The 12,507-nt window shown below is 52.9% G+C and overlaps 1 protein-coding gene across 2 annotated transcripts in view; it reads right to left on the reverse strand.

The window, feature by feature from the left end:
* The window catches only part of LOC139232665 (vigilin-like), a 140,025-nt gene that overhangs the window by 78,298 nt on the left and 49,220 nt on the right, over window positions 1-12,507 (reverse strand). For both annotated transcript variants that reach the window (XM_070863130.1, XM_070863131.1), the window contains exons 8-10: window positions 4,341-4,547; window positions 2,265-2,372; window positions 569-673 (exon numbers count right to left, since the gene is read on the reverse strand). In XM_070863130.1, the coding sequence (XP_070719231.1) occupies window positions 569-673; window positions 2,265-2,372; window positions 4,341-4,547 (420 nt within the window). The remainder of the gene's footprint in view (window positions 1-568; window positions 674-2,264; window positions 2,373-4,340; window positions 4,548-12,507) is intronic.

Consider the following 12,507-nt stretch of genomic DNA (forward strand, 5'->3'; position numbering starts at 1 on the left):
GTACAGAGGAGATTTACGAGGATGTTGCCTGGACTGGAGAATTTTAACTGTGAGGAAAGATTGGATAGGCTGGGGTTATTTTCTTTGGAACAGAGGAGGCTGAGGGGAGACCTTACTGAGGTGTATACAATTATGAGGGGGCGAGATAGAGTGGATAGGAAGGACCTATTTCCCTTAGCAGAGGGGTCAACAGCCAGGGGGCATAGATTTAAAGTAATTGGGGGGGAGGTTTAGAGGGGATTTGAGGGGCAATGTCTTCACCCAGAGGGTGGTGGGGGTCTGGAACTCACGGCCTGAAAGGGTGGTAGAGGCAGAAACCCTCACCACATTTAAAAAGTACCTGGATGTGCACCTGAAGTGCCGTAACCTGCAGGGCTACGGACCGAGAGCCGGAAAGTGGGATTAGGCCGGGTGGCTCTTTGTCGGCCGGCGCAAACACGATGGGCCGAATGGCCTCCTTCTGTGCCGTAAATTACTATGGCTTTACGATTCTATATGGAGCGCAGCAGGGAGGCGGGGCGGAATGTCAGTGCTTTTAAGGGAGGCAAGGGCTGAATGAAACACTGACCAGGTCGTTGATGATATCCTGGATCTGGCGTTGAGCATCCTCCACCTCCTCAGTTGGACCCTCCAGTGTGATCTTCTCATCCCCATCGGTGAACTCGATGTGAACCTACACCCGGCAGGGCATATAACCCAGAGACACCCGTTACAGGTGCCAACTTTGTAACTGCAGGTATTAAAAGACGACGGTATACATTCTGACACGCCCCCGCGGTACAGTTCTATGAAGTTAAAGCCACATGGTTCTGCGCCTGGGAGTGTTGGGTGCTCTGAGTGCAGGAAAATCAGCCAGGCTCCCTTACAGGGGCCCGCCTACTTAGTAGACCACATACAGCCGCCTCCACTTGTCTCAGCCCCCCCCAGCTGCTAACACCCTCATTCCATGCTTTCATTACCGCCAGACTCAAGTATTCCAATGCTCTCCCGGCCCACCACCCTCGGTAAATTTCAGCTCATCCGGAACTCTGCTGCCCCTTTCCTAACTTGCACCGAGACCCGTTCACCCGTTACACCTTGGCTCCCGGTTCGGCAACGCCTCGAATTTAAAATTCTCATCCTCGTGTTCAAATCCCTCCAGGGCCTCGCCCCGGAATGTATTTCCTTCATGGGTTCTTTGCTTAAGAATTCATAGCAACACATTGCTACTTAGAATTAGTTGGTTTATTAGCAAAAGGTTTAACAGTCACGCTACACATTACCAGTTCATCCACCAGGCTCACTACCACCTGCTCCATCATGGATCTCCCGAACCCAACTGGCTGGGGTTTTATTGAGTCTTGTGAACATCACGTGACTGGCTAAGCCACTCCCACTCAACAGCTCTACAACTATTTTGTGCAGGACCAAAACTGACAAACTTAAACAAATGAAATTTAGACATTGGTGGATCAAATTGAAGTTTGGTTGCCGGGGGTGATGATGCACTCCAGGCCCTCCGGCGCCCATCTCTCGCGGAAGGCCGTGAGCGTACCGGTGGACACCGCGTGCTCCATCTCCAGGGACACCCTGCTTCGGATGTAACCGCGGAAGAGAGGCAGGCAGTCGGGCTGAACGACCCCCTCGACCGCCCGCTGCCTGGACCGGCTGATGGCCCCCTTGGCCGTGCCCAGGAGCAGTCCTACGAGGAGGCCTTCCGACCTGCCCGCTCCCCCCTCCGCACAGGGTGCCCACAGATCAGGAGCGTGGGGCTGAAGCGCAACCAGAATTCGAGGAGCAGCCCCTTCAAATAATGTAAAGGGGCTGCAACCTCGCACATTTTAACATTAATGTGGAACACGGACTCTTCCAGACCGCAGAAATTACAGGCGGCCTGGGAGTCAACAGCTCTACAAATCTGTGTGCATGCATTACAGTCCCCTTCCCTTTCTCTGTAAGCTCCTCCTGCCCTACAACCCTCTGAGATCTCTGCTCTCCTCCAATTCCGGCCTCTTGCCCATCCCCCGATTTCCATCGCTGCACCATCGGTGGCCGGGCCTTCAGCCGCCTGGGCCCCAAGCTCTGGAACTCCCTCCCCAAACCTCTCCGCCTCGCTCCCACCTCCTCCAAGAGGCTCCTTAAAACCTACCTCTTCGGCCAAGCTTTTGGTCACCTGCGCTAATATCTCCTGATGTCCCTCAGGCTTACCACGTTAAAGGCACTATATAAATGCAAGTTGCTGATGACGTTGAAAGGTCCTTGCCCGGCGATGACCCAGGAATTACCTTGGGCAGCTGCTGGGTAATGCGTCCGATGTTTTGCCCCTTCTTGCCGATGATGAAGCGATGCAGCCAGGCTGGTGCGGTTACTTCAGCCACCATCACGCTCTTTGCCTGAAAAGGACACGGGCCGGGGGGGGGGGGAGAAAGAGAGAAGACAGCAGGGGTCAGTGGAAGGTCGACTTTTAACAACGAGAAAGGATGGACCTGTTTCCCTTGGCAGAGAGGTCAACAACCGGGGGGGTATAGATTTAAAATAATTGGTAGGAGGTTTAGAAGGGATTACATAGAAACATAGAAAGTAGGTGCAGGAGTAGGCCATTCGGCCCTTCGAGACTGCACCACCATTCAATATGATGATGGCTGATCATGCAACTTCAGTACCCCATTCCTGCTTTCTCTCCATACCCCTTGACCCCTTTAGCCATTAGGGCCACATCTAACTCCCTCTTGAATATATCTAACACACTGGCCCCAACAACTCTCTGTGGTAGAGAATTTCACAGGTTCACAATTCTCTGGGTGAAGAAGTTTTGAGGGGAAATGTCTTCACCCAGAGGGCGGTGGGGTCTGGAACTCACGGCCTGAAAGGGTGGTAGAGGCAGAAACCCTCACCACATTTAAAAAGTACCTGGATGTGCACCTGAAGTGCCGTAACCTGCAGGGCTACGGTCCGAGAGCTGGAAAGTGGGATTAGGCCGGGTGGCTCTTTGTCGCCCGGCCCGGACACGATGGGCCGAAATGGCCTCCTTTTGTGCCGTCAATTTCTCTGATTCTATGGGACGGATTTCCGGCTCCTCTCCGCCTCCCGTTTTACGCCCCGGAGCGACGGCAATGGCGGGGGGTGGGGGTGAGGTGTTCCGGGGCGGGGCGGTCTGCCTCCAGCGCCCCGCGGCGATCCCCGGGGTCGGGTTTAGCCGCGGCGCGGAGCAGCACCGCCCGGCAGAGCCGCGCCCGGCGTGTGCAACCGCCCCCTGGTGGCGACACCGGGCGCCAGTTTTGTCTCCCGCCCGCCCCGCAGCGACCGCCTGGGAAATCGGGGCGGGCCAACCATCCCCGACAGCGGAGAGGTGAGCGACGGACTCCTGAGGTAAGGGCGATCGGTTGTTCTTTTAATCCTTTTTGCGATTTGTGCTGTGGCGTGGTATTGGGAATGTTTTTTTGTGGCTTTTTCTTTTGTTTTTTTTCTTTCCCAGCCCCAGGTGTCCTCTGGGAGCGCTCCCGGCCCGGCTCTTTAGCTCGGGAGCTTCCCACGCTAACGCCCCGAGAGAGGTGTACAACGCCTCCCTTAGCGCTGCGCCCTCTGACTCAGGGCCCAGCTGCCCAAACTTACCCACTGAGGCGCAAACTGTTCCCGGGCGCTAACTTTACCGCCCCGCCGCCATTACCGCCCCGAGACCATCAAAGCCGAAAATGCAGCCCATATACGAGTTTAACAGCTGCTGCACAGTTACCGTGCCACGGTCTACGCGCCCCCCCCGCCGGCCTGCGAGCACCATCGGAGCAGGCCGGGGAGCGGAGGGAGCAGTGTGGAGGCCCGCCGCTCCAGGAAGCAGCACGAGCTGGAGCAGGAGAGCAACGGCAGCGAAGAGGGACCTCACCGAGATCCAGGTCGGTGATTGGAGCGTGGGCAGACACAGCCGGAGCGGCGAGCTCGGGGCGAAGGAGCGGTGAGAGATTGTAGAGGGACGTGATCGGGGGGGAGGAGGGGGGCGGCGCCCAGGAGAGGCGTGAGTTCGGGGGCCCAGAAGAGGCGAGGGCCCAGGGGCAGCGCGGGCCCAGCCCACACTGTGCGATATGTGCGCGCACTGGGTCCATGCAGCAGAGCTGGTCTCCAGTCGTCCTGGTTAACCCTTGCCACTGGACCAAGACCTGGCTCTGTCAAGCCCCGTGTGGTGGCTGGTGTGCAACGGTCACCCCACGTTAAAAAAATCCACCCACAGGCATCTTCCACCCTTCAGGATGTAGTTCGGGATCTGGAATATTAGGTCCTCCATTGAAACGCCTGTGAACTTTTTGACGTGGAAGCAAGTCATCCTCGACTCGAGGGACTGCCTATGATGATGATGCCACTGGGTTTACCTTGGCGTAGACCTGCGTGAGAGCTGGTCCGAGTCGGTCGGGTTCCCCCCGGAGGATGATGGTCTCAGAGCTGCTCTCCAGCGACGGCATTTCCACGGATACCCCGGTCACGTCCAGTATTTCCTGAAGGGTGTTACCTTTGGGGCCTATGATGTACTTGTGCTGGGACTTCTTCACCTCCACCGATATCGTGGTGGTTTTGCGTTTCTGTGGACAGAAAAGACACCGCTGAAAGCTGGCCAGCCCTCAACACAAAGTAAGCTGGAAATTAAACCCAAAAAAAAAGAGAATATTTTCGTCTCGGTTCGTTTCTGGCCGATTTACTCCTCTTTTTTCCGACGCTGTTGATTCCTCGCTGGATAGGGTATCAGGTGGCAGTGTATCATTGGGCTCTTTGACTGCAGGGGGCATCACAATCCAGCAAAAAAACAACCACAGGCATTTATATAGCGCCTTCAATGGTGTAAACTGTCCCAAGGGGCTTCACAGGAGTGTTAGCAAACTAAATTTGACACCGAAGGAGATGTTCGGGCAGGTTGGTCAAAGAGGTAGGTTTTAAGGACCGCCTTAAAGGAGAAAAGACGGGGAGACTTTACAGGGAGGGAATTCCAGAGCTTAGGGCCTGGGCAAGCGCTTCGGGACGTGTTACCACATTAAAGGTGCGATATAAGTTCTAGTTGTTGATGTTGTTGTAGGCCGGTGAAGGCCCAGCCACCAATGGCGGAGCGATTAAAATCAGGGCTCCGCAGGAGGCCAGAATTGGAGGACGCAGAAATCTGGGAGGGTTGTAGGAGCACAAGCTGTTCCTCACGTTATACCTGCACACATGCACTTCCAGTGTGGAGCCCTAATCATCAGGTGGGAGCAGGGACCCTGGCCGACATTTCCACCCCCATAACCCAGCGATGCTGAAGAAAATTAGGGATACCCCTCCACGCAGCTTCACTTGAGATCAGATAATGAGCACAGGCCCCCCCCCCCCCACCCCGACTCAAACTAAAACACTTCTACACTCAGCTCGTCTTTGGCTTGACCAGTGGAGCCACTATGAGACGGCACAGACCCAAAGTGCTTTTACAACGGTTACATGTTGGGTATGCAGGTACGGCCGGCAATTTATTGTACTCAAACCATGCACGTTATCAATCATCACAGAATCTCACAGTACAGGAGGAGGCCATTTGGCCCATCGGGCCTGTGCCGGCTCTTTAAAAGATCCAATCAGTCCCACTCCCCATCTCTTTTCTCCAAAGCCCTGCAAATTTTCCCTTTTCAAATATTTATCCAATTCCTCTTTTGAAAGTCACTATTGAATCTGCTTCCACCGCCCTTTCAGGCAGCACGTTCCTGCTCTCAACAGCTCACGTAAATAGTATTTCTCCTCGTTTTGCCAATTACAGGCAACTCTCGATTATCCGTACACGGATCCAACGGTAAACCGTTGTAACAGGATTTAAAATTCTGTTGCGAACAAGTGAAAAGACAGCTCCAAATAATTTGGAAAAATCGCCTTCCAAACACTGCTCATTTGTACTTGCTCATTCTCTCACACTCTCTCTCTCACGCTCGCACATTCTCTCTCTCACACTCGCACATTCTCTCTCTCACACACTCTCTAACACTCTCTCTCTCTCTCTCTCTCACATTCGCACTCTCTCTCACTCTCTCATTCTCTCTCTCACATTCTCTCTCTCACACACTCTCTCTCTCTCTCACATTCTCTCTCTCACACACTCTCTCTCTCTCTCACACTCTCTCACATTCGCACTCTCTCTCACACTCGCACATTCTCTCTCACACTCGCACACTCTCTCTCTCACACTCGCACTCTCTCTCTCACACTCGCACACTCTCTCTCTCACACACTCGCACATTCTCTCTCACACACACTCTCTCTCTCATACTCGCACATTTTCTCTCTCTCACACTCACTGTAAAAATCACCCTACTCTGCCCTCGCTTTGCCGGTGTGTGTGTGTGTGTGCGTGCACTGCTGTAGCCGCTGTCTCTCACGGCCGCCGCTGACGTTGGGAACGGAGGCCGCAGGTTCCAGGCACAGAACCTGTACATGCATGCTGGTAATGTCCATCTTTTGTTACTGTTTGGAGCTGATTGTATTGATCCATTAAAGTTTCAACTTATAAATATAAACGCGCCCTAACGGAAAAATCGTTTACCCGGAATAGCCCAATCCCCGAGGGACCCGGATAATCGAGAGTTGCCTGTATCTTCAATCTGTGTCCTCTGGTTACCGACCTTACTGCCAATGGGAGCAGTTCTTGCCCCATCCTAATTCTGAACGCAACAGTTACATCTCCCCTTAACCTGCTCTGCTCGAAGGAGCTTTTCTCGTCTCTCCAAATAACCGATGTCCCTTAGCCCCGGTATCGCTCTGGTAAATCTCCTCTGCACCCTCACCAAGGCCGGGACATCCTTCCTAAATCACGTTGGACAGTGAAGGATTGGAAAATATTTGTCCGGTCACAAATCCCCCACCAGTCATCCACTCCCTCCAATCGCAAGAGGGTTGCAGTACAAGAGTCAGGAAGTCTTGCTACAATTGTACAGGGCTCTGGATTTGAGGCTGTACTGGGCACAGTTTTGGGGCTGGATTTTCTGGTCCTTTGCACCCCGGAGCGGCGTGAAATTGGGGGATGGGGGATTGGGGGGGGGGAGGCGAGTTCTCCTGCGTCCGGTCGCAAGCTTCGGGTTGGGTTTTTTCTGGCGGTGCCGGGGAGGAGCTATGCCGGCTGTGCAGCGCCTGTGGTTGCGACACTGTCCCGAGTTTTTACTCGAACCCGACCCGGACGCCTGGACTCGCGCCTCGCAGCGAGCGCCTGGGAAACCAGCGGCCCAGCCATGCCGGCGGCGGTGAGGACGGTAAAGCGCCGTAACGGTAAGCGCGAGTGTTTGTTCTTTCCGTTGTTTTAGCGATTTGTGTTGCGGTGGCGCGGGCAATGTTTTGAGAATGTTTTTGTGGGTTTTTTTTTTAAGGTTCCCCCTCCCCGCCAACCACCAGGCCTCTCTTGGAACGTACACGGCCCGGCACTTTAGTTTGCCACTTTCCCATTTTTGCGGCTCGAAAGTTGCACAACCGAGCTTTATACCAATCAGGATACATGGTGTTAAGAATTGGGATGTCATGTTTGTATGAAGGACTGTGAATGTGACACTTCTTCATTATTGTTTTGTCCCTTGGCGCAGGGCCCAGGTGGCAAACATTCCTTAACCAAAGCACAACCTATTCCCGGCCGGTAACTTTCCCGCTCCGCCTCAGTTTCCGCCCCGAAATCAGAAAAGCCTAAAATTCATTGGTCTCCTTAGCTGAGGAAGGGTATACAGGCAACTCTGGATTATCCGGGGCCCTCGGGGATCGGGCTATTCCGGGTAAACGATTTTGCCGCTAGGGCGAGTGCACGCACTTGCCGAGAATGTTTGGGTCCCAAATTTATACAGTACTTTGATGCTTTTCTGCTTCTGTGCACTCCGGCATGGGATTGTCCACCTATTCATTTTAATATAAAGTGAAGAGACCCATGTTATACTGTGTCTACTTTTTCTTAAAATGGCCAGTCTAAAGGTTAGTTTGCAGGTGCAGCAGGTAATCAGGAAGGCGAATGGAATGTTGGCCTTCATTGTGAGAGGGATGGAGTACAAAAGCAGGGAGGTCCTGCTGCAACTGTACAGGGTATTGGTGAGGCCGCACCTGGAGTACTGCGTGCAGTTTTGGTCACCTTACTTAAGGAAGGATATACTAGCTTTGGAGGGGGTACAGAGACGATTCACTAGGCTGATTCCGGAGATGAGGGGGTTACCTTATGATGATAGATTGAGTAGACTGGGTCTTTACTCGTTGGAAGTTCAGAAGGATGAGGAGTGATCTTATAGAAACATTTAAAATAATGAAAGGGATAGACAAGATAGAGGCAGAGTGGTTGTTTCCACTGGTCGGGGAGACGAGAACTAGGGGACACAGCCTCAAAATACGGGGGGAGCCAATTTAAAAGTGAGTTGAGAAGGAATTTCTTCTCCCAGAGGGTTGTGAATCTGTGGAATTCTCTGCCCAGGGAAGCAGTTGAGGCTGGCTCATTGAATGTATTCAAGTCACAGATAGATAGATTTTTAACCAATAAGGGAATTAAGGGTTATGGGGAGCGGGCGGGTAAGTGGAGCTGAGTCCACGGCCAGATCAGCCATGATCTTGTTGAATGGCGGAGCAGGCTCGAGGGGCTAGTCCTGTTCCTAATTCTTATGTTCTAACTGCTGGAGGTTGAATGAGGCCCGGCTTTACTTACCCCCGAGGCCGCAGCCTCAGTGATACTCCAGACTGCACGAGGGCACATTCAGCAAGATCAGAAAATGGAAAGAAATGGCAGAGAAGAGAGGAAGAGTTTGATAACGTGAGGATGGGTCGCGGTGTGAGCGGGCAGACTGTCCAGGTCCGGGTTAGTTTGATTGCTCTACAAGGATTGCTTTAAGGGCGAGACAGCATTAAACTCTATTATAAAATAAAGCCCTTCCTGTGTGTGTAGTGATAATGCTGTGTGTCAGCGCAGGACTGTGTGTGGGGTGGGTTTAATGGTCGTGTGCAGCTGTACACGGGACAGAATCACAGTTTTTAAAAAGTGCCGTTGCAGCCGGTTCTCCGTTGGATCCGTGTACGGATAATCGAGAGTTGCCTGTACTTGCCTGAGAGGCGGTACAACAAAGGTTCACTAGATTGATTCCTGAGAAGGGAGAGTTGTCCCATGAGGAGAGGTTGAGTAGATTGGGCCTAGACGCTCTAGAATTTAGAAGAATGAGAGGTGATCTCATTGAAATATAGAAGATTCTGAGGGGGCTTGACAGGGTAGATGCAGGGAGGATGTTTCCCCCCCCCCCGGGCTGGGGAGTCTAGAACCAGGGGTCACACAGTCTCAGGATAAGGGGTCGGCCATTTAGGACGGAGATGAGGAGGAATTTCTTCACTCAGAGGGTGGTGAATCTTTGGAATTCTCTGCCCCAGAGGGCTGTGGAGGCTCAGTCGTTGAGTATATTCAAGTTCGAGATAGATCGATAGATTTTTCAATGCTTGAGGAATCGAGGGATATGGGGATCGGGCGGGAAAGTGGAGTTGAGATCAATGATCAGCTGTGATCTTCATTGAATGGCGGAACAGGCTCGAGGGGCCGAATGGCCGACTCCTGCTCCTATTTCTTATATTTTTAACTTTCTCCTCTAATATGTCACGGTACAACTTGCACTGGGTACAAATAACATGTTTGTGCCACAAGCCGCTGATCCCAGTAGATTTCTCTGTAATAAGGCTCTCCTTTACGACTCTGTGTACCGCCCCCCACACGCACACACACACACACATCTATAGCCAGCTCCCCTGTGTAAACTTGCTGCCAATGTTGTACTTTAGCCTATAGCTAGAAATGTGCTGTGCACTCCGGGGAGCGTCTTACAAACACTACACGCCTGAGAAAATGCTGCCAGATAGACAGGCCCAGTGAGCGACGCTCGCCTAAAATGGTGGCGATGCGCGTGGATCTCCTTGAGAATTTTAGTGAAATCGCAAAGGCACCTGGATCATAATGTCTTTTCTTCACGGGTTCTTTGCTTAAGAATTCATCGCAACACATTGCTATTGAGAACTAGTTGGTTTATTAACAAAGGTTTAACAATCACACGACACATTACCAGTGCGGTATCGCTGGCCCGTGCTGCCCCTGGGCCCTCGCCTCTTCTGGGCCCCCGCCTCTTCTGGGCCCCGAACTCACGCCTCTCCTGGGCCCCGATCACGTCCCTCTACAATCTCTCGCCGCTCCTTCGCCCCGACCTCGCCGCTCCTGCTGTACCTGCAGCAGAGCAGGTCTCCAGTCATCCTGGTTAACCCTTGCCACTGGACTAAGACCCAGCTCTGTCAAGCCCGTGTGGTGGCTGGTGTGCAACGGCCACCCCACGTTAAAAAAATCCACCTACAGGCATCTTCCACCCTTCAGGATGTAGTTCGGACCTGGAATTTTAGGTCCATCATTGAAACATCTGTGAACTTTCTGACGTGGAAGCAAGTCATCCTCGATTCGAGGGACTGCCTGTGATGATGACATTACCAGTTCATCCACCAGGCTCACAACTGCATACCTCATCGTGGATCCCCCGAACCCAACTAGCCGGGGTTTTATTGAGTCTTGTGAACATCACGTGTCTGGCTAAGCCACTCAACAACCCAACAGCTCCACAACTATTTTAAATGATAACTTTAAGCCAAGTGCCCTCTTTCGTAAGGGCACTAAAACCCGCAAATTAACAATTAAACATTAAGGGAAATCGGAACAAATTAAATTAACATTCTGTTCCCTGCTGTAATGATGCACTCCATCCCTCCGGTGCCAAAAACTGCGTGCTTACATTCAGTTAAAACAGGCCCTGACCAGGACAGAGGCACCTGTGACAGAGGGTGTGATACTTACTGCTGGAAACTGTTCCACTGTCTATTCTGAGCTATGGTGGCTGAGGCTCAGTACAATTTCAGAAACACCAAAGAGTCTGAAAGGCCCACCTGCTTTAAGCCTCACAAATTGGTGACTTCCAAGTGCTCTTTTAAAGGTCTCTTTCCTGAGAGTGGAAGCCTTTTTGCAAAGTGTCACCTATCGGGCCTTTTCAAAGTGCACTCGCTGTCGGGAAAATGTTCTGAAAATCGAGTTCCCCCAACAGCTCTCCAACTATTTTGGTAGAACAGTAATTCAAGTGCCCCCTTTTGCAAGGGCACAAAAAAAAAACACAAAATAGCTAATGAACATTAAAGGGAACCGTGACAAATTAAATTAAAATTTTGTTCCCTGTTGAAATCGCAGAATCGCAGAAAGTTACAGCATGATGCACTCCAGTCCCTCCGGCGCCCACCTCTCGCGGAAGGCCGCGAGCGTACCGGTGGACACCGCCTGTTCCATCTCCAGGGACACCCTGGCTCGGATGTAACCGCGGAAGAGAGGCAGGCAGTCGGGCTGAACGACCCCCTCGACCGCCCGCTGCCTGGACCGGCTGATGGCCCCCTTGGCCATGTCCAGGAGCAGTCCTACGAGGAGGCCCTCGGACCTGCCCGTTCCCCTCCGCACAGGGTGCCCAAAGATCAGGAGTGTGGGACTGAAGTGCAGCCAAAATTCGAAGAGCAGCCCCTTCAGATATTGGAAGAGGGGCTGCAACCTCACACACTGAACATACACGTGGAACACGGACTGCTCCAGACCGCAGAAATTGCAGGCGGCCTGGGAGCCCGTGAACCGACTTAAAAACTTATTGCATGGGACTGCCCCGTGCACCACCCTCCAGGCCAAGTTCCCCAATAAATAACGGGAGGACCCCCGAATAGAGAGCACTCCATTGGGGACCCCTGCCTCCTTCAACAGCCCTACAGCTCTTCCTCTCCTCCTCTCTCTCAAGTTGTTTATCCAGCAGATCTCTTCTGGAAACTCTCTGGTTCAAGGCAGGCAGGCAAACAGCAGTTGCAGCACTTCCTTCCACCAGGTTCAAGCTCTCAAGTGGCTAAGCTACTCTCACTCAACGGCTCTAGAACTATTTGTTGTTGAACCAATAATAAACTAAAGGGGCACTAAAGCCGACAGATTAAACAAATTAAACTTTCAGCAGTAAACGGATCAAATTCAAATTTGGTTGCCGGGGGTGATGATGCACTCCAGTCCCTCCAGCGCCCACCTCTCGCGGAAGGCCGCGAGCGTACCAGTGGACACCGCTCGCTCCATCTCCAGGGACACCCTGGCTCGGATGTAACCGCGGAAGAGAAGCGGGCAGTCGGGCTGAACATCATCATCATCATCATAGGCGGTCCCTCGAAACGAGGATGACTTGCTTCCACGCCAATAAAAGGACGAGTTCACGGGTGTTTCAATGAAGGACCCGAACGACATGTGGAAGGGTGGAAGATGCCTGTGGGTGGATTTTTTTAACGTGGGGTGGCCGTTGCACACCAGCCACCACACGGGCTTGACAGAGCGAGGTCTTGGTCCAGTGGTAAGGGTTAACCAGGACGGCTGGAGACCAGCTCTGCTGCACGGACCCAGTGCGCGCACATATCGCACAGTGTGGGCTGTGGCCCTGGGCCCCTGGCACTGAACTCACGCCTCCCCTGGGCCCCGATCACGTCCCTCCACAGTCTCTCGCT

The sequence above is a fragment of the Pristiophorus japonicus genome, chromosome 20 (assembly GCF_044704955.1).
Source record: "Pristiophorus japonicus isolate sPriJap1 chromosome 20, sPriJap1.hap1, whole genome shotgun sequence".
NCBI classification, from domain to species: Eukaryota; Metazoa; Chordata; class Chondrichthyes; family Pristiophoridae; genus Pristiophorus; species Pristiophorus japonicus.